The sequence below is a fragment of the Hydra vulgaris genome, chromosome 14, assembly GCF_038396675.1.
Source record: "Hydra vulgaris chromosome 14, alternate assembly HydraT2T_AEP".
In the NCBI taxonomy this organism is placed as follows: Eukaryota; Metazoa; Cnidaria; class Hydrozoa; order Anthoathecata; family Hydridae; genus Hydra; species Hydra vulgaris.
In genome coordinates this window covers 3,780,001-3,803,608 of record NC_088933.1, presented here as the reverse complement: position 1 = coordinate 3,803,608, position 23,608 = coordinate 3,780,001, and the positions used below count along the sequence as shown (strand labels likewise).

Below are 23,608 nucleotides of genomic sequence, written 5' to 3'. Positions count from 1 at the left end.
AAGTTTCTACCTTAGGGTAGGATAAGGGATATACCCTTAGCAAGATATAATATTTAACCTTCCAAGGTAGGAAATCATACTTTAAAAAATTATTTGTCATAATTTTCTACCTTAAAAAGTTGAAAATTGAACCTTACTAAGAGTATATCAAATATCCTATCCAAAGTAAATTTCAATTAAAATTAAACATGATTTCATGAAACATGATAAACTAATTAAACATGATAAAATCCAATTAAAATTCCGAAAATCTGACTTGAATTTGCTAAAAGTTCTATATACATATATATATATATATATATATATATATATATATATATATATATATATATATATATATATATATATATTATATATATCAACACACACACACACACACACGCACCACACGTATGTGTGTGTGTGTATATATAAACACACACACACACGTCACACGGACTTTCTTTTGTATTATAAGGCTCATTATACAAAACTAAAGAAGTCCACTATCAACATCAATAAAAATTATCTAAAAAAGATGTTAAAAACAACCACACTATTTTCTACTCCTTCAATGATTATTGCGACCCGCCGGTGAAAACCCTGATGAAGTTTGACAAATATTTACATCAAGTGGATTTTTAGTATCAAATATATCAGATCGATAGTCTTTTATAGGACCATTTTGATTACTGGTTAATTTGGTATAGAGACATCTTGGTTAACTTTTACGGGTGGATTCCTATTAAACACGTCTCTTAATATTATTTTGACTTCCATTTTTATTAGAGACGTCTCGCCTAGCATTATATTGATTTATGGACGTATTCCTATTAGACAGATCATTCTTATTGTTACTTTGATTTGTGGGAGATTTTGTATTAGAGAAACCAAGATTAGCATCATGTCGGTTGCTAACTGATTTTGTGTTACCAGCATAACGCTTACCAGATCGAATATCTACGTCATTTTTTGCCACAACTGGATGATCACTTTTTTTATCAGACGATTGTAATATATTTTTTTTATCTGCTGACTTTTTAGCAGCTGACTGATCATTTTTGTTTTTTTCAAATGACTTATCTCGTCCAACTTTAGGACGTTGTTGCATATGAAGGAAAGAATCATTAGCTGATAGAATTATACTATTTGGTAAATACGTCTGAAATGTTTCTACATATAAAGGGGATGAAAAAAACAGATTCTTCCATTCCAACACGTTGATTAACTGAGGTTGATGTTTAATAAAATTCAGAGGGGGCGGCGGTAAATTTAGCGGGGGGTTACTAACAACATAAGAATTGTAAGACAAAGTTGAAACATTGTTAAATGGTTGTTGAGGTAAAGCATATTGTGCGGAAGATTGCTTTCTAAGAAAATCATTCTTTCCAGAATCAATTTGCTCAACTGAAAAAAGCACAGGAAACGACTTGTCATATAACCTATTAAGATGTTTTTCAGAACCGTCTTCTCTATTAGCATTTTTATTTATTGAAATATCTTTATATTTTGTCTGCACAAGATTTTCTATTTTCGTTTCGTTTGTAATTTGCATTTCTTGGCCGTTTGTTTGATAGTCACGGGATTTTTGATTTCTTAAATTACTGTTTTGACTTTGTAGACGAACTTGAAAAGTACAATCTCGTTTATGATGACCACTTTGATCACAGTGAAAGCATCTCAAATCAATGTCTTTAGTCAGCGACTGAAAAACAAAAATATTAAATGTTACATTTAATAACGTTATTAGCCTCTAATAATATCATTTTTAAATTTGTATAAATTACAAATATTAGGCTTAAGCATTAGTAATTAGAAAAAGCGATAAAATACTAAATAAAAATAATATACTTATAACATGCAGTGTTATACTAATACAGAGTTCTAAAAATATTTATCAAAAAGGTTAAAATTTTTAAAAATACTATTAAATAACAAGAACAAAGTGGGAAAATGAAAACCAGTATCGAAACTTTCGTTATCACAGAATATCTAATTTCGTTTGCATTTACTGGATATTTTAGTATATAAAAATACCAGGTAACCAAGGTTATGTTAACACAATCATACTATCTATTAACAAAGCTAATTGCGAAATTTCTCAAATAAACAAAATTATTTTCTATATTTTTGCTTTATCCAAGGTTTTGATAACATTTTTAGGTAGAAACCATAAAACAGAATTTTTATTTGGTGAATTTTAAAGTCATAGTGTGAACTATGCGTTTGTTACATCCAAGGAAATTAATAATATAAAACGAAAAATTTAAATTTCATCTAAAAACAATATAAGATCATACTTTTTGTTCACCATTTTTATCACTGTCAATTTTGCCAATCTTACCACTAAAAAAAATTCAATAGATGTATTTTAATAAAATAATTAAAGCTAAAAAAAACAAGTTTTCTGTAACAATATTGTTTCTGAAATAAACAAATCTATCCTTTGTAAAAATATAATCTGTGAAATAAACAGGTCTATCAGTTTAAAAAATACCGTCTGTAAAACAAACAAACCTATCATTTGGAACAATATCGTCTGTAAAACGAGAACAATCAAAATAATATTCTTTCATGCTGAGCTTTGTTAAACCATAGAAAGGAGAACCAAAGTGCAAGCGAGCCCTGATGAAGTATGACAAAATTTTATTAAACATATCACCTTTAACACTTCCAGCCAAATTATGGTCAAGATCAAAAGGATCTGAAATTAAATTTAAATTAATAAAATACTAACAATAGCATAACATCAAAATATTAATAATAAAAATAATAATACCTTCAATTGCCATAGAGTAATGCAGCCATGACTTCTGAAACTTTGAAAGGGAGTTTTTTTGTCGAATGGCTATAACACTCCTTTTGAAAGAAAACTTCTCAACGTAAAAGTTGAAAAATCCAATCCAAAGTTCTGCTAAGGTCTGTTTATTTTTTCCATAATCTTTCCACACTGTATCCTGAAACAATTTAGGTGGTTTATTTTTACCATACATATCATTATGTTTACCATATAATTTAATACTGTCTACAATATACTAAATAGCTCATTACATAAATGGATGCCCTACTGACTTTATTTGTTGTTCTCACCAACTCGTTCATCTCAATACACACCCCACCAGAAAAACATCTATTCTTGACATCATCTTGAGTAACGCCCCTAAATGGTATGTGTCGAATACCCTTCCTAGTTTTGGTAATTCAGATCACCTTGTTGTAGTTACTCAACCTCCTCTAAATCTCTATAAATCTACTCGCCCGGTTCCCCACAAGGTTGCTTACCGGTCAGGTAGAATTGCTGACACTTGCACTGATACGATCTACCAATATTGAAATCTTAGTTGATTCACCGTATGAAATACAAGTTGCTTGCAACAACTTTTATCATTCTATACTCTCTGCCCAAGACATCTGCCAACCTCTAAAATCAAAAACGCTTGTTAACACTAAGCCTTGGATGACACCACTTATTCAAGGCCTTATAAAAGAGCGTCAACAACTCTTTTTCTCCGGGTACTACAAGAGTGGAAAGCACTTGCAAATCGAATTAGTAAACTAATTACCAATAGAAAGAGAATCTATAACAGGCGTTTCACTACTGGAAAAACAGATTTTTGGCGTGAGATCAGTCTTGCTGATAAAGGTCAAATCACCACCCCTATCTCTGAGACACTAGCAAACTAATTAAATGATCATTTTCAAAGTGTTTGGACTGGCAAGAAACAACCCAGCCTCTCATGCTTCATTAACCGAGAAGCAAACCCGCCTACTACCCCCATTTTTACCCTTAATAACATTGCCAACCAACTCAGCAAACTAAAACCAGGTTCCTCAGGACCAGATGATCTCTCTCCGTTTTTACTCAAATCTGCTCACCTTGAAATCGCCTCATCACTCTGCATCCTATTCAACCGCCTCATAGAAAACAGTTACCTACCTGACTAATGGAAATCAGCAAACATAACACCGATTCCAAAAATTTCTAACCCACACTCGTCTAGTGACTATCGATCAATTGCCATTACATCCGCATTATGTAAAGTTTTTGAACGTATTATTACCATATTTATTGTCAATCACACCAAGCACTTATGGGTCTCAAACAAACAGTTTGGTTTCCTTCCAGGCCGAAGTACGATAGACGTTATTATTCAAATTATAGAGGACTGGAGTCATGCGAAAGATAACAACAAATCAATTTATGCAATTTTCTTTGATTTCGAAAAAGCTTTTGATCTTGTCAGTAATGACAAGTTACTGTTAAAGTTAGTGAACATTCTACCTAGCTGGCTCACCTCTTGGATTGCATCTTACTTATCTAACCGTCAACAAAGAATTAAAACAAATGATCACACCACTGACTGGAAATGTATTGAAGCAGGTGTACTTCAGGGTAGTGTTCTAGGTCCAATCCTGTTCATTCTATTTATTTCCGACATTAACGTCTATCTTCCACCTGAAACCATCCTCGAAAAATATGCTGATGACATACTGACCTATATAATTAATGATAAAGTTCCTACCAACCTACCTCAATCCATTGTTGATGGCGTCGCTCTTTGGTCTATGGTAAACGGAATGAAACTTAATGGCCCGAAATGTAAAATCATAAAAATTATTCCCAGATGCTCCGAAATTCAAGCATTACCATCCATTGTACTCAATAATACTGAACTTGAAATAGTCAGCAGCCACAAACACCTTGGAATCATGATCAATGAGAATATTGATTGGGATGAACAATGGACAAAAGTTCACAACAATATAAAATCAGTACCATATCTGCTCAAATTAAGCTCGTCTTAAGCAAATTGGACACACTCAGCCAAACCTTTTACAGGTCTACCGATCTTACGCTCTTAAGATCGGTAGACCGATCTTAATAGCATAAGATCGGTATTAAGCCATTTGATATTTAGTGCTCCTATTCTCACTTCGTGCAGTGCTGCTGCAAAAAGAGAGATCCAACATTTTCATAAAAATGCCCTGCAAATTATTGGAATTGATATAACCAATTCAAGCAGCTTCAATATTATTTTTGACATTGAAGAGTCACTTGACAGAATCTGTATTAATATACTCAAAAAAGATCCTTGCAGACCCATGTCATCCTCTAACCACTAAATTAACTCAAATCAACAGCAGAAACCCTAATAGATTCCCGTATGCTCTTAAAACCGCAAAAACTACTACTTACCAAAAAACTTTTATTCAAAAATACCTCCGTATCCTTCGTGATGGCGTCAGTGACCTCTACCTCCCAAGCAATATTGGAAGCTCTACTGCCTTTTCAATGCAAAAATAATATGTTCCTCCCCTGTATTTTTAGCAAAACTATTAATATTAAAGGACATATAAAATTGTACAATTCATTACTTGTAATGTTATTCAATTTAAAATAAAGATTTATAAAATAAAATAAAATAAGAAAAAACTTATTGTTGTTAAAATTTATTTTAAGCAATTAAAATAACTTATGTATACAATAAATTACATTTGCTTTAAAGAAATTTATTGCAACGTTTTTATTTAAATACAGTGTAATATAACTTTATCAAATAAACAATTATAAAAACTTGCTTCAAAATAATGAATACTTAAATATTTGAATATGGTATAATGAAATACTTTAATATATAAAATAAAGTAGCCTCCTTAACTGCTGCTTAACTGCTGCATCCTGTTGGGAATTAAAAAACAATAAATGCATTAAGTGGCTTTACTACACTACAAAAGTTCAACTATGATTAAAAAAATTACTAAACTTTTTTGTTTAAAATATTGTTGTTACAACCCTTCCCCTCTAATAACAAGACAACTGTAAAAAGATGAGGTGGTGCTCTAATTCCAAAATATTGTTGCTACAAACCTTCCCCACCTTAATCACTTAACAACTGTAAAGAGATGTGGCAGTGTTTGAACTCCAAAATTTTGTTGCTAGAATCCTTCCACACCCCTCTAATCACAAGACTGCAAAGAGTTGTGCTAGTGTTTCCACTCCAAACCTTTCACCATTGAAACACGCAACAATGCTCCATTACGGAATATAACTGTTATTTATGTTAGAATAATCACCATTCTTTCTGGATTATAATAACTCCTTTTTTAAAAATGTAACAACAATAACAATAAAAAATGAATATATAATATACTTACAAGATATTGAATATCATCAAAAAACCATGTATCTTTTCCATCAATTAAGAATGTCTTTCTTTTATCAACTGCAAGTTCTTGTAAAACAGGAATAACTGGTGGTTCACAATGTTGAAGATAATATAACATTAGTAAAATGTATGCATATGAAGAGAGACTACCACGAGAAGCATCACCTATGCCGCAAATCTATAAAAAGACAATACAACATGTAGATAATGTATTCTTATAAAGTAAAGCTGCAAGCAAAAGCATAACCTTTTCAATTTCAAAAACCCACAAAATACTACTTAAATTTGTGAATTATATATAGTCTTTTTATAACACGTGAGATTTGAAAACTATTGTCTTTTGCTTTAGTGTAGTTATTTTGTTTAACTATTTGCATTATATATACATAAAAGGAACATAAAACATGAATCACTGAAGTAAAAATGAAAGTAAAATACTATTTTATTAAGCTCACAGTGATTGACCAAAGCAAAGCTTGTTAAGTGAAAATATAAGATGTTTACATTTGTTATAAATTATAAAATGTTATAACTATTCACATTATTATTACAAAACTTACATTATTGTAAATTTAAAATAATAAAATCAGTTCGATCTTGATTATTTCCATCAAAAAAAATAATTTTCACACAGGAAAAAACCATTCAACTTTAATATTCAATACAATATAACCACCTAATCACCAAACCATTGCAACCTTGATGTTTCACCAACAGTAGTTTGCATAAGTCATAGTTTACTTTGTATACATCCACATGTCACTTTGAAACCCCATTGAAACTTGATTACATTTTCTTAAATATGATAAGTTTTAACTTTTACTAAAAACAAATGATTGAACAAATGTAATTTTTGGTTAAACTACCTATTGCATAGCCACCTTTTTCCATCCATACCCTATATTCCATTCTATAGCCAACCTTTGTCTTTTAACTTTGTTTTTAAACACAATTTTAATTCTAATAAATTTATATTAATTCAATTTAAAGTTTTTAAACACACTTTTATTTTTGCTTTTAATAGTTTTTTTAGGAACTTGCCAATAAATATTGCCTATTTATCTTGTAAAACTTTAAATCTTTGACAATGCTGAAGTGATGATGAAGATTGATGTATTGTTACTTATCATAATCATCGCATGTTTTATTATGTTGATGTAGCATCCCTAGGCGCTGGGAAAAGATTAAATTTTTTATGCTTCATTTTTTTGAGAAAACTAAAATTTTCTCCTTAATGAACAAATGCCAGATGGAATAGCATTTTAATGTGTATATTGATGGAATGACATGTTGAAAATTTTCAAAAACAAACTACATTTAATTATGGTAAATGGTTGCAAGAATCAACAGTAGTCTCAATACAAAGCAAAACCTGAATAAATTATTTTAATGCAGGCAACCTATTATATTGGTGTGTACCTCTACCTGGTGTGTACTTAGTATCTATCTGGTATGTGTCTATCCCAGTGTGTATCTGCACTAAAATGATTTAACATGTGTATGGCTAATAATTCTTAATATTGTAGTTAATAATTATTATAGGATATTTATATTTATTAGTTTATAAAATTTAAGTTTATAGTTATGAAAAGATATTTATATTTATATGCAAAACTTATCTTGACTTTTTTTTATAAAAAAAGTCAAGATAAGTTGTGTGATATCACTATGGTTGGTTGAAATTTGAACTCACTTTAATTGGTTACATCAATATGATTGGTTGAACAACTTTAAAGCAAGTTTTCTCAAAAACTTCTTAGCAAAATCTAATAAATTTTTTTAATGATAGTAGTTTTTTGTGCATGGGTGTAGTTATATGGTGTAGGGCCTAGTTTTGTTTACATCTGATTTTTTCCAATGTTTAGTAAAAACTCTAAAAATCGAATAAATATTTTTGAATTTTAATACTTAATTATTTTAAATTGAAAATCCATTATGGTTATATTAAATAATTTAAAAAACATAAAAAGTTCCAAAATGTTGAAGTTGTCATAATACATTTTAAGAAGAACAAAACTATAAACAGAAAACAGGGACATGGTCAAAAATTAAGATATAATGATAAAAAAGATGACTTGACTTGAATCATCAAAATCCAAGTCAGTCACAACAAGCTGCAGAGTTTAAATGCAGATTTTTTATTCAAAAAGTATTGAAAAAGGAAAATCTGAAAGCTTATCACAAGAAAAAAATTAGAAAAAAGTACCTTAATGGTGTAGGGAAAAAGGTCTATTGATGGAGAAAGTAGCCAATTAGAAAAGCTAAAAATTTGCCTAAATTAGTAATGAAATTATATATTTCGATGCTATATTTTTGTATAAGTTTGAAATTCATTATCAAATTATGTTAATTAGGTTTAAAAGACTGTTTAAGTGGTACAAGTGGACAAGTGCTTTAACAAGTCAACATTAATTCAAATTACAATAATACAAATAATAATTACAAAAAGATAGGTTTACATGAAGTTCAACATCAAACTAAGTTACAATGTTACTATACTTTAAAAGACTGTAAGTGCAATCATTATTCATACAAAATGCAATTTGAATTGAGGATAATTTTTTTTCCTTTTCTTAATTTTTAAAATTGTTGAAACTGTTCACAAAAAAAACTTTTTAAATTGTTAAATGACTTTATGAAAAATTTCCAAGTAATAAAAATCATGCTTTTTATTTATTTTCAAGATATTCAAATGAATATGTGAAAATAAAAATATAAATTTTTAAACAATAGTGAATAATAAACTTTATTTAAGACTGGTAAAGCTCCTAAAAACAAACAATAATACATTTAAAAGTTATTATTGTTTCTGATAAAGTTTGCCCATTGTGTTTCATTTTCCATTTTGTTTTTGACATTTGTTTTTGCCAGATTTATCAAAGTGGATTAATTTTGCCATGTGATAACATCTGCTGTTAGATATTTTCTTTAAATAAGAAAATATTCTTTGAAATAAAATAATAATTTACTTTTCCATCTTTACAACCTGTGTAAGTTGTGTAAGTTTATCTGAGAGAGTTTTTATGGTGCCACATTTTGGGGTATCCATAAAGTATGTAAGCAGAAAAATCACTGATTTAGGACCCCATCGCTGCTTGTATGCATTTAATGAACCCCCTCTTTCTGAGAACAAACATACAGTTTATTAAAAAATCAAACCTCCTTTCCTAATGCAAAAATTTCTCAAAGCATTGAAAACAAAAAAACTTATAGTTAAATCAACATTACTCTCTTATACAATATAATATTAATTTTTTAGACAAGTAAAATTCGATTTTTTTATTAATATAAAAAAAAAAATTTTAAGAGAGAGAGAGAATTAGAGATCAATCAAACAGCATACGTACTAGCTGTATTTAACTATCAACCCCCCCCCTCACACACTTGTACGCAATAATATATTTTTGAATACCCCTTACCCCTATACCTGCGTACATACTTTATGGAAGATTTCTTTTGTGGTTTTATCCATGCTTAAAAAAAACATTGAAAAATCTTTGCTTAGTTCTTTACAAATATTGTTATTTATTCCATTTTTTTATGGTTTTATTGACAACAAATGGTTCAATTATTACAAATATGGAAAAAATATGCACAACATTGAATAAATTCCTCAAAGTATTGCCAGTAATTTAACCAGAAAGGCCATTTTTTGATAAATGCACACAAGCAATATTTTTATTTATTTTTTTCATTATTCACCTCCCCAAGGCTAAGAAAGCCACGACAAACAAGGAGGCTACTTTTTTGTGATTACAACCCTCTCTCAACTCTATAACTCCAAAACACAAGCCTCAACGAACAAGCCACTGAATGGAGAAACAAGTTGAGTGCGGTACTACCAGATACGTGGTGGAGATCAAAATGGAACTTTTTGCTTATAAGGTGAGCACTCTACCACTACACCACTACCGCATATGTCAGCTAGACAAAAAACAACAGTTTGCAAAAACAAGACAAAAAAAAAAAAGCAACAAAAAGACACCCAATGTTTACTGCTATATACAGATTGTTGATATATATTCACTCTGTTGCCTATATATATACATACATACCACTATCACTTCTATATATATATATATATATATATATATATATATATATATATATATATATATATATATATATATATATATATATATATATATATATATATATATATATATATATATATATATATATATATATATATATATATATATATATATATATATATATATATATAAATATATATATATATATATACCACTTATATATATATATATATATATATACCACTTATATATATATATATATATATATATATATATATATATATATATATATATATATATATATATATATATATATATATATATATATACCACTTATATATATATATATATATATATATATATATATATATATATATATATATATATATATATATATATACCACTATATATATATACCACTTCACTCTATTGCCTTTCTCTTTGTTCTATATCGCTCTCCTTCATCTCAAGAATGCACTCTTTTTGATGTTATTTCTGATCATATTGACAAAGCCCTATCTCTTTATCCATCAGCCTATATTGTTGTTGTCGGTGATTTTAATGCTCATCACACTGAATGGCTTGGCTCTAGTGTCAGTAATTCTGCAGGCATAAAGACTCGCTTTCCAGACAACCCGAATCATTTACCTTCTCTACTTGACTTATGTATTGTTTCTGATCCAAGTCAGTGCTCAGTTTCTTCACATTAACCTTTAGGTGCTTCTGATCACAGTTTGATCTCTATAAAACTATTATCTCATTCTTCTTCATCACCTGAATCCCCCTATCATCAAACCTCTTACAACTACCCTAAAGCTGACTAGGATTCTTTCCGTGAACAAATTCCTTCCTGTCAACAAATGTGCTTCTTACTTAACTTTGTGGATTCAGGTTGTCATGGAATCTTGGAGGCTTGACCTGGAATCCCTCTTGACGATTCCAGGTCAAGCCTCATTCTCCTCCATAGTTTTCCTCGCATTGTGCTTCTGCGATTGCCAATCGAAACCGTTACTTTCATATCTATCAGTAAAACAATTCTCTAGAAAACAGACATCTGTTTATTTATACCATTGAAAAAAGGTTTAGTCTAACGCCAAAGCCCGCTATTCTCAGGTCATGAAATCTCATATTTTATCACAAAAATTAGGCTCTCGTGACTTCTGGAGAATCTTTAATAGTATTAATAATAAGGGCAAATCTATAATTCCACCTCTCTTGAATGGTTCAGAATTTGTCACCTCACCTAAAGGCAAAGTTGAATTGTTTGCTAAGAACTTTTCATCAATATCATCTCTTGATTCCACAAGTTGCATTCTACCTGATATTGCCAACAAACAGGTTGATCCATTGCTTGACATTCGTATCACTTCAGCTTCTGTATCTAAAGTGATTTCCTGCTTAGACTCTTCTACAGCTTGTGGCCCGGACAACATACCTGTTATAGTCTTGCAGAAGTGTTCTCTGGCGCTGTTGTCTATACTTTCAAAACTATTCAACAAATGCTTATCAGAGTCTTGCTTTCAAGCCTGCTGGAAAAAGGCATCTGTTATCCCTTTTTACAAAAATTCTGGAGAGCGATCTGATTCGTCTAACTACCGCCCCATCAGTCTTCTTCCTATCAGAAGCAAGGTTTTTGAATCTTCAATTAATAAACACTTAATTTCTCATCTTGAATCTAATAACTTACTTTCTGACCATCAATATGGATTTCGATCTTCTTGTTCTACAGATGATTTTCTAACAGTGATAACCAATAGGTTTATCATGCATTAGATAAAGGTGGAGAGATTAAGGCCATCGTTCTTGACATTTCAAAAGCTTTTGATAAAGTTTGGCATGCTGGTCTACTCTGGTAACATCTTTAAGATCATTGAATCCTTCCTTTCCAATCGTAGCATAAAAGTTGTCCTCGATGGACAACACTCTTCTTCTTATTCTGTAACTTCAGGAGTTCCTCAAAGTTCTATCCTTGGCCCTATACTCTTTTTAATTTACATTAATGATCTTCCAGATATTCTCACATCTAAGGTGGCATTGCTTGCTGATAATACTACCATTTATTCTTGTCGTGATAAGAAGCCAACACTCTCTGATTGCTTGGAGGGGGCATATGAGCTTGAAAAGGATCTCACTTTTGTTACAGCATGGGGCTTACAGTGGCTGGTGAACTTCAGTTCAGATAAAACTCAATTTTTTTCAGCCAATCGTTACCACAATAACTTAGATCTTCCTATATTTATGAACGGTAATGTACTCTATGAGTCATCCACTCTTTATCTTCTAGGATTAAGTCTTACGTTCTTTCTTGGAAACCATGTATCAAATCTGTAGCAAAATTAGCATTCGCTAAGGTTGCATCTCTTTATTGAGCTCGACACTTTCTTACTTCAGATTCTATTCTCTATCTCTATAAATCTCAAATCCGGCCTTGTATGGAATACTGTTGCCATATCTGGGGCGGATCTTCTAATGATGCCCTTTCTCTTTTAGACAAGGTGCAAAAACGCATTGTAAACATAGTTGGACCAGCTCTTGCAGCCAACCTCCAACCATTATCACATTGTTGTAATATTGCATCTCTTTCTGTTTTTCTAAAAATACTATAATGGGCACTGCTCTAAAGAGCTAGCGCCTCTTGTGCCATCTACTAAAATTCATTCTTGTGTTACTTGTCATTCGATTAAGTCTCATCCTTTTTCTGTGACTGTTCCTAAGTACTCCAAAAACTCTTATTTGTCTAGTTTCTTTCCTCGAACATCAGTTCTTTGCAATTCAGTGGGTCAGTGGTGTAATAATCTTTAAACTAATAATCTTTATAATGGAAGAAATCCATAAATTTAAATAATAAACAAAATCCATAATTGTCTTATTTTTGCTAATACATTTTATTTGGACAAGAGAAAATCCAAATAAAATGTATGAGCAAAATTGAGAAGATTTGTGTACACCATCTACAATCCCCTTTTCATGAGAAATTGCATAATAATTTTTATTGCAAAATATTATTTTTACATAAATGATTTGCAAAGATTGATTGAATAAGTTTATCATAAATTATTTTTCAACTCTGAAGATTATAAGAAGCTATTCATGAAAAGAGTTTCAGTATCAGTATAACAATTTTCAGACATAAATATTTCATATTGAAAATAAAGAAGTAAACACTTAAAGTAAATCTTAACTCTTGTCTTTAGTTTTCAAACAGTTAAAATATTTTTTACAATTATTACAGTTGGAAACAGTAAATTGCTAAACAGAGTTTCTACTCCATACTACATTATCCATCTCAGTTTGTGATTTCATAAACAAATGCCATTTCAAAATCTATCTGATAAAATGATTTTCCTGCAATCCACTTGCCAATTACCCCCTCCAGCCCTGCCCAATCCACTTGTTTTTTTCAAATTTAGCTGCTTGAATTCTTTTTATACAAAAAAAGTTACTGAAACATAAATAAATAAAATAGTAATTACTTCTCCTTTGCACCAATTTTTTGATTGTATTTGAAAATGTTAAAAGTTGTCATTGCTCAATTGCTGCCGCATGACCTGCTCTGCTGGTTTTATATCTTTAAAGGATTTTTTAAATTTGATTTTGCATTTCAGACAGTTGCCAAGCCAACAAGATAAAAAAGTGAATGTGACCTACAGAGGTTATCACCATGAACTATTATAACTAGGTATTAATGAACTTTTAATTATTTTTTTTTTAATTTGTGTTATTATATGTGAATGAGAGCGTATATTTTTGAACTTATTTGTGGTAACCATTATCACATCATTGTAATGTTGCTTCTCTTTCTTTTTTCAACAAATACTATAATGGACACTGCTCTAAAGAGCTAGCGTCTCTTGTGCCACCAACTAAAATTCATTCTTGTGTTACTTGTCATTCAATTAAGTCTCATCCTTTTATTGTGATTGTTCCTAAGTGCTCCAAAAAATCTTATTTGTCTAGTTTTTTCCCTAAAATAGCAGTTCTTTGGAATTCGCTCCCTTCTTGTTTTTCCCTTCTTTTTTTTTTTATTTAATTCATATAATTTGCAATCATTTAAGGCATCTATTAATAATTATCTTGCTTTATAAATTTCATAAACTGATGCATAAACCTTCAACTTTAAAAAGCGAATGCATAATGCTTTAAGAAATATTTTCTTTTTCTTTTTATTTCCATTTTTTCACGCTACTATTTATTTCCCTATGCTGTTATTTTAACTTTTACTTTCACACTATTATTTAATCTTTTTATCATACTGTCATTACACCATTATTTATTTTCCACACTGTTATATTATCTTTTAGGCAGGCCATTGTGAAGGCTATGTCTGTTCTGTAATAAAAATCTATTACTAACATATCCTTTTATGTTAATATCACTTAATATGTTAATATTACTTTGTAGAAAAAGTTTAGTTTTAAATGTAGATTTTGTTAATTTTGGTAAAACTTTTTCAAAGATCTGACTGCATTGGTAAGGCTGCAATTATTTGAACTTGATTCATTTAATTGGATTAATTACATTTTTTTTTAAACATGCAAAAAAATTGTCAAAAAAATATGTTTGAAAATAACTTTCCGGTTTCTCTAATTTGAGAACCACCCATATATGATTTAAAACTTTTATTTTTTGACATATTTTAATATCAAATATCATGAAAAACATGAAAGGGATTTATTTAAAAATAAATATAAAGTCTAAAATAAATGTAGTTTATGGAGTGAATCTAATGGAGTGGCAATCTTAGCGAAATAATACTTTTTTTTTCTTCTTTCAAAATTTATTGTTAATGATTAGTACAAATAATTTCAAACTTTTTTTAATCATTTTTTTTTTTAATCTGAATAATAATTTTGACTTGATTTTTCCTTTAACAATTTTTAAGTTCTCTAAAAGGCTACACACGTGCCACACTCAAGTTTGGTTTTGCTAGTCAAAGTTAGCTCTTCATTGAGTGTGGTTTTTTTGAGCTTTTAAGGGACTGGGACTTAAATTCCTACTTTTATATTACTACTTAATTAATTTAAATTAATTTTAAAAATTAAGTTAAATTAAATAAATTAATGTCCTGAAAAATAATGAAAATTTGAAAATCAAGACTATACCCTCAAAACTATAAGATTTGGGTAACAAAGAATTTGAAAAAATGTAACTTAAAGTAAGATGTAAAGTTAAAAGTTTCAAAAAATTTTTTTTACAGTTACAAAGCTAATTTTTACACTTTTATAACAAATTTTTACACTCTTCACTCAAAGACAACTTTTCTTATATAAATATGTAAAATTACAAGTTAAAAATTTTATACAATTTTAAATAATTTAACTATAATGATAAATAATTTTAACTTATAAAGAGAAAACAAGAATAGTGTTAAAAACTTCTTTTTATTGGACACACAGGAAGACAGTTATAAAATTTTGCAATAAGCATATTTCACCATTCATAGTAGAAGATATTTGACAAATAAACAGAACTTTCAAAAAGTGCTCTCCCAGGATTTTCCCTATAAACCCATTATTCAACTTTGCCCTAAGAAACAGGAATAATTCTAAAAAGATAACGGGACCCTGAACCAATCAAAAGAGAAAGTGTTAACCAAAAGAGAATTGTAATATTTCGAGGATAAATAATCAGGAATGTAAGAGTAAAAAATTTAGATTAGTTGTTAATCATATTTATCTTGATCTATTATGCCACTGTCATGTATGGAATATCATTTGGCTCAGTGTGCAGTTTATTATTGTATTGCCACAAAAAAAATTTTAAAAAGATCTTAAATCTTTTTGGGAAATATAAAAGAAAAAATTGCAATTTTCACAGTGGAGTTATTTAAGGTCCGGAAATAAAACAACACTTTCAGATCATTTAAATGTTATGATATTGACAAATTTACAAAAAACAACAACGCTTAATGGTTGATAAAAAAACTATTTACCAAACTAATACATAACTAATTGTTATTACATGGATACATAATATGTAAACACTTTAAGAAAAATTAGTTTACTTATTAAGAACTGCAATATGTAAACACTTTAAGAAAAATTAGTTTACTTATTAAGAACTGCACATCCCCTATGCTTTTTTTGTATCGTGCAGCTGTTATGTATAAAATAACATTAATAGTTGTATCATGCTATTAATTGGATAAATAAATTTATTATTTGCTTACACCATGTTTTTAGTTGGAGTCGTAACTAATTAATAATTAATCTAATAACTCAATCATACATTATGATTTGTTTCTATAATGTTTCTATGTGGAACTATTACACTATTAATTGTTTATTCGTTTAAATTTCCAAAATACATTTAACTTTGATAAGCGAAATAAAAGTTTCTCACTTTACTTTTTAATTAAATAATAAACTCATATTGATACCAACACGAGCTTAAAAAAGCTTAGAAGACCTGCAAAAGCTTTAGAAGAAAGAATATTTTGTAGAAAAGATTTAATAGAAAACTCTATAACTTTCACATTAACGATTTACCAACTTACAAACAGCTCATTCAATATGATTACAAGTTTGAAAAATTGTAAAATTGACGTCACAAAAATCAGTTTTTTTAAAAGCTTTTATAAAAGATAAACCAATAAGAAATAAAGTTTCCAGAACATTTCAAAAAGTAGCAGAGCTGATTCAATCTAGAAACCATATATCCAGTATAAGCTGGTTAGAAAAGAAAATGAATATGTTTTCCTTGTCAGTGTGATCTTCCAATTATTGATAATTGTAAAGATAGATAAATATAATTTTAAAAACAACTTTTTTTAATGTTAAGTGATAAGGGTTTTGTTGTATGTATAGTTAGAAATCTACTACCCTATCCAAACCTCCCAAACCCCTACCCCCAACCACCACTACCACCTTCTAAGGTTTGTGGAAGTCTTAGCAACAAATATTTTTAAAATGATTTTCATTTAATAGTAAAAGAATAAAAATATAGGCAAGCTGGATGTTTAAAAAATAAGTGCACACTGAAACACATAGTTTTTTTTCTGTGAGAAAGGTAAAAAAGTAATTGATGCATTTTTTTTTTATCAGTATTATTATGCATTTACAGATAGACTTCACAAAAATGGTAGGTCAGGTAAAAGAAAAGAGCACCAATTGCTTATCTCTAATCATTTGACGAGACTTTATATTTCATTGACTTGTCACTTTAAATTAAAATACTTTTAATTTTATAATACTTTACTTGTTTTAGGTCCCTCTTATGGAAAGAGAATATTTAAAAGACAAATAATACAAAATAGGACCAAAAAAATGTTGAAATTTAGGCAGTGTGAACCAAGCAGTGGCAACAAGGTTTGCAAAAAGGTTTAATAGAGAGAGAAAAGAGGCTTTTGGAAAGCAAATTAAACAGATAAATCTTCAAACAACATCAGAAGTTGGTTCAGAATTTTTAGTGTTGAATCCTTAGCTTTAGATACAGCTGAAATTGACAAATTTTGAGGAGGAAATAGTTAATGAAAAATACTACTAGACTAAATTAATATAGGCTACAAAATGATATGAAGTTAGTGATGCTACAACTGCGTTAGTTAATGTGGAAATAATTGAAGATGAGGTAATTTGTGAAAAACAAGATTGGTTAATTCAATTGATACTATGCACTGTCAAGAAGTTTTACAGTTAAAAGTAACTGGTGTAGATAGAAAAAATTACAAAATTCTTTAGTTAATGAAATGAACTAATGAATTTTTGAAAATACAAGAAGATAAAATACAAGAGTAATGGGGACTCTCACTTTTACTTGTGAAAATAATCCTTTTTTCGATCATAACATGGTCTTTTCAGCAATTTTTCTATAAGCGTTATATAAGCAATAGTTCCAGGCAATACTTGTTCTTGCCCTAGTGTGAATGATGGTTTCTTTGTAAAATTAGAGTAGGTTGTTTACTTTACCAGTCTGAGCTACCAATTCACCATGTTATATCTGAAATAGATGGAACAAACAATGAACTCTAAAAGTATTCTTCAAAAAAGGCTTCTTTATAAAATAATAGTTTATCAATAAACAGAATAACAGAGTTCAAAATTGTATTGATAAATCTTCAGGGTAACTTCTACTGCTGCTGTCAAGAAAGCTTCTTTTATGCTATGCTACTAGATGATGAAGTTGTAAGAATCATTCTCTTAATCAAATCCTGCAAATTGATTGAATTTGAATGAAATTAAAAATTCCGGAAAATTGGCTTAAAATCAAAGTTAAGGAAGTTAGTCCTTGCTTTTTAAAGCTGATGTTTGGGTTGACCTAATTAAGGTTTTTTTGATTTAGGTTAAGTCTCCTATTTCAGTTATTGTTTCTTCAAATGAGTTACTACAAGCTAATCAAACTGGTAACAAACTCCATCTTACTGATCTGCCAAACAATTTCTAATTGGGAGAAAGAGCTATGAAACTCATAACTGAAGCTTCTAAAAATTTTTGTGAACAGGTAAAAAGACTTTTATTTAACTAAAAACCAAAACAAAAGAGAAATGCAAAAAAGTCAGAGGTATATATTGTATACTTTCCTAAGACTAAGATTACAAACTTGTTACAAATATTGAAATCAAAAATTATTTTTCTAAGATTATGACAACTGAGACATATAAATGTGATTTTAGTGTACTCTTTTACGTAAGGAAAAACTTCAGTAACTGTGTTAAAAGCATTCAGCTTAGTGTTAGTTTCATTGGGAAGACTATAAAAAAGTTAATTTAAGGAATGTTAGAAATTTTTAATAACATAGACTTTAATTGAAAAAAAATGAAAAGTTTTTAAACAAAAACCATTAAAGTTGCAGTGTTAAATGTATATGTACCTGTGTATGCTAAAACACCCCAACCAGACATGGCAAGAGTTTGTTAAACATGTGTGTTTATGTTTTTCCCAACTTAAAAATAAAGAAAGTCCTTGCACACATTTGCACATTTGCAAACTAAGGTACATTTTCGCTGACTGATTCTAATGAATTTTATTGTTCAGGGGAGGGGGAGTGTCATAAACCTTTTTTTTACAACCCGGGCCCCAACAACTTTTCAACACTGCCAATTTTAAAGAGATTTCTGTGAATATTTGACTTGAAAACTTGTTTTATAACTAGATATTTTAGAAAATACTTAACTCTTCTTAATATTCGAGAAAAAACACAAATATATGAAAAGTTCAAATGATTATAACTCCTAATTGTCTAATTTTTTTGGATTTATGCCTATATTTATGGGTTACATTTATCTCAAAGTGAGCCAATGTGTTTTGACAGTGGCTTAGTATCTATTACTTTAGAAATTATTGTGATCTAAACAATCTAAAGTGTTCTGCACACTTTATAATTATTATTTTCAACTTCATACGCAATGCTCTCAAAAGTTTAAATGTAACTTTTTTTTTTTTGCAAGGACCATAGAGCATTGATGGAGTATGCTCTATGATTATTTTAGCCATCTTCTTTTTTCTGAAAATAGTGTTACTACTGGTCAGATAACTGCAGCAACAGTTGATATTTATAATATTTATAATAATTTATAATTATTATAAATATTTGTAATATTTTAATAACTTTATTAGCTCTATTGCTTCATACTTCAATATCATTTTTCAGTTGGACAATCCCAAGAAATATTGTTGCAATCTAAAGCATCTTAAATCTCACAGACAATCTGTCATAAATAATAGATATTTTAAGGACTTCTGAAATTTCTTAAACTAACTTGGTGTAAAATGTAAAAATAGTCTTTTACCTTTAAGTAAAACAATAACTTGTTTTCTTATAGGTTTCCTGTTGATTGAATTGTTTAGTATTGTTTTCTTTGAACAAAGGACCCAGATATGCTTACTTCATTAAAATTAACATCAGGTTTGGCAAGAATAGCTGACATAATTGAAGTTATATTTCAATATTATTTCTTGCTGCCACAATTAATGTTGATTCAATAAGTAGAAGGCTCTTATTATTATTGAATATCGAGTTTAATAAAAATAGTTTTCATGAACAAAAATGTTGTTCATTAAATATGCCTTAATAAAATTAACATTAGGGTTGTTTTAAAAATAAAAAAAAATTGATCATAATTAAAACCATTTTTAATAATGAAGTAAAAAAGTTCATAATTACCTTTTTTTATTCAACAATTTTTCCTTTTATTCATAATCTATTAAAATACCAAAGTTGCAGTTAGGGTGCAATATTAATCTTTGGTCAATTTTTGTTTTTCGTTCATCATCTATTGATTGCACAAGTTTTTCAAATCCATCTAAATTTTTACCACATAGAATATTACTATCCTAACTCATTCTTCTTCCTCCTTCCAACTCTCTAAATTTATATTAGCTTTTTATTTATTTCTATTTTTTTGGTTTCTTATTATTTTTATTAGTTTTTTTGTTTTTCTACAAAATCTAAATTTTCTCTGTATACTGCATCATAATGTTGTTGTGTGTTGTTGTTATGTTGTTGTGATGTAATGTTGTTGCATGTAATGTATCATCTTTTTATTCGTCATTTTTATTCGTCATTTTTATTTTCTTTACTAGTCTAAAAAATTATAGATCATTTTTAACTACTTCAAGACCATTTTTTTTGCTCCAAATCCATTTTTGAAATGTTAAAAACACTATTCAATATAGCCTCTACTATTCAAATTGGACTCTACTATTTAATTTGAACTCTACAATTCAATTTAGACTTAAACAACTCTATTGAATGTTTTGTTTTATTATTAAACTTATTTTTGTATTTTTTGATGAACTTCTAAAATTTGTTCCTGAGTAAATATTACATATAATTATTTTACTGATAGTGGTTACTAAGTAACAAATAACCAAGAACAAATATAATATTTTCAAATTTGCTAATTACCTAACCCAAAGTTGCTAACCTCTTAGTATTGCACATGTACATGCACGTGCAATACCGAGAAGTTTTACAACTGCAGTTAGAGTCACATTTAGCAACTCCAACTCTGTTTAGCAACTCCAACTCTGCTACAACAACTCAAACTCTGCTACAACAAACTCTGCTACAACAACTCCAACTCTGCTACAACAACTCTGCTACAACAACTCTGCTACAGCAACTCCAACTCTGTTTAGCAACTCCAACTCTGCTACAAATGTCGCAACTGCAACACTATGACTCTGACTCTACAGCCCTGGTTGCAACACTCTTTCAACTATTTAACTCCAAAACACAATCCTTGACATACAAAGCTACTGAGTAGTGAAATAAGTTAACAGCATTACTACAAGGGATAAGAAAACTGGGTAACAAAGGTTTATGAGTTTTTATTTTAATATGTTTAATAAGATTTAGAGAACAAAAGGCAGATAATGAATTGACTTTAAATTATTTGCTGTTACAACTTAGGTCAGCCTGTTTATTGCTTTATCAATATTTTCAAACAATTTGAATTATTCAATAACATTTTAGTTATGTTTCAGCATAACTAAAATGTTATTGAATAATTCAAATGATTTAAAATTTTATTTCATTAAAAAATTATGAAAATATTTTTATACTTATGGTTTTGTCATCATTCAATCAAAAAGCAGACAATTCAATTCATCATTCATCACTTAATCAGTTTATCATTGAGTTAGAATTTCTTATTCTAACTGTTTATTAAATAAGTTTTTTTAAATGTTGTCCATGGTGAATACACTAAAAAAAATACATATACATGTAAATAAGATGTTATGTGTAAAATATTTCAATGTGACTAATAACTTTTTTCCTTTTTTTAGGTATTTTTTTTCTTTTTTAAGTATTTTTAGATATGCAGAGGTAACTTTTATATTTTGTCAATTATATTTTTATGTAATACATTTATGTTCAGAATATTACAGTGACCAACTGCAAAGATTTTTTTAATTTTAATATTATTAATTCTATTTTCCTAATTTTAATATATAATTTCATTATATAACATTTGGTCAATTTCATTGAAATGATGTTGGCCTGTCCCAGTAAGAAAAAAATGAAATTGTTGGATTTTGGTTGCAACATAACCAAATTCCAATGACACTCCAACATTGGTATAACAGTATTATACTATTGTTTCCTTTATCTAACACTGGAACAACATCAAAAAAATGTTGTCAACTAAGACTTGCAATGTTAACAATAAACAATGAACAAAGTTTAACATTCTAATTGACATATTCTAATTGACACAGTCTAATTGACATTAAAACAGTGTGAATCAAACTAACATGAACTCTTACTTTTTTACACAAATATATATATATATATATATATATATATATATATATATATATATATATATATATATATGTATATATATATATATATATATATATATATATATATATATATATATATATATATATATATATATATATATACATGCATATATATACACATATATAATTCATTCATATATGCGTGTATATATATGCATATATATACATACATATATTTACACATACATATATATATATATATATTTATATATATATATATATATATACATACAAATATATATATATACACACACATATATATATATATATATATATATATATATATATATATATATATATATATATGTATATATATATATATATATATGTATATGTATATATATATATATATATATATATATATATATATATATATATATATATATATATATATGTATATATATATATATATATATATATATATATATATATATATATATATATATATATATACACGTTGGGGGATATATATGAATAAAGAAAATATCTTTATATTATCATGTATAATATTGTATACTTGAAAGAGTGCTCAATAAATAAACTAGAGCTATATAGTATATATGTTACTGTTACCTGCAGTACCATTATATAGTACATTATATAGTTGTTAGTCAGGTTTGTAGCAAGCTTTGTAATTTTTTAATAAGAATTTATTTTCGTGGCGGCACTTTGATATAATTTCGGTTCTCTTATTTAACAGTTCTTCAGGTTATGGATATGATATAATAGTAAATTACTCATACAGACATAGTGGGCATCTTTTGGAAATATTTTAGTAGGGGGGTACTGATTTAAGAATAGACCATGTTAGCATAAGGGTTTCATTAAAATTGTTTTTTAAATCCCAGACATAGTTTGATAGGGCGGTAGAATTTTTGTATTGAATATTGTTGAATGATGAATTGTGGTTGTTGTATCTGGTTTCCATGGAAGGTGAGTGGAAAACCAGATACAAAAACCAGATTTCCAAAAGATGCCCACTATGTCTGTATGAGAAATTTACTATTATATCATACCCAAAACCTGAAGAACTGTTAAATAAGAGAACCGAAATTATATCAAAGTGCCGCCATGAAAATAAATTCTTATTAAAAAATTACAAAGCTCGCTACAAACCTGACTAACAACTATACATAAAAATAACTATACTAATCTGCTCCATATATCTCTAGGCTAACTA

General features: G+C 28.4%; 1 protein-coding gene across 5 annotated transcripts in view; it reads right to left on the bottom strand.

Moving 5' to 3' along the window:
- Nucleotides 1-429: 429 nt before the first annotated feature.
- Nucleotides 430-23,608, bottom strand: part of LOC136091232 (terminal uridylyltransferase 4-like) — an 87,566-nt gene continuing 64,387 nt past the window's right edge. For all 5 annotated transcript variants that reach the window (XM_065818413.1, XM_065818412.1, XM_065818411.1 and 2 more), the window contains 5 exons: nucleotides 6,136-6,324; nucleotides 2,759-2,936; nucleotides 2,497-2,683; nucleotides 2,280-2,325; nucleotides 430-1,684 (listed from right to left, as the gene is read on the bottom strand). In XM_065818413.1, coding sequence (XP_065674485.1) covers nucleotides 725-1,684; nucleotides 2,280-2,325; nucleotides 2,497-2,683; nucleotides 2,759-2,936; nucleotides 6,136-6,324 — 1,560 coding nt within the window. In that variant the 3' untranslated portion in view covers nucleotides 430-724. The remainder of the gene's footprint in view (nucleotides 1,685-2,279; nucleotides 2,326-2,496; nucleotides 2,684-2,758; nucleotides 2,937-6,135; nucleotides 6,325-23,608) is intronic.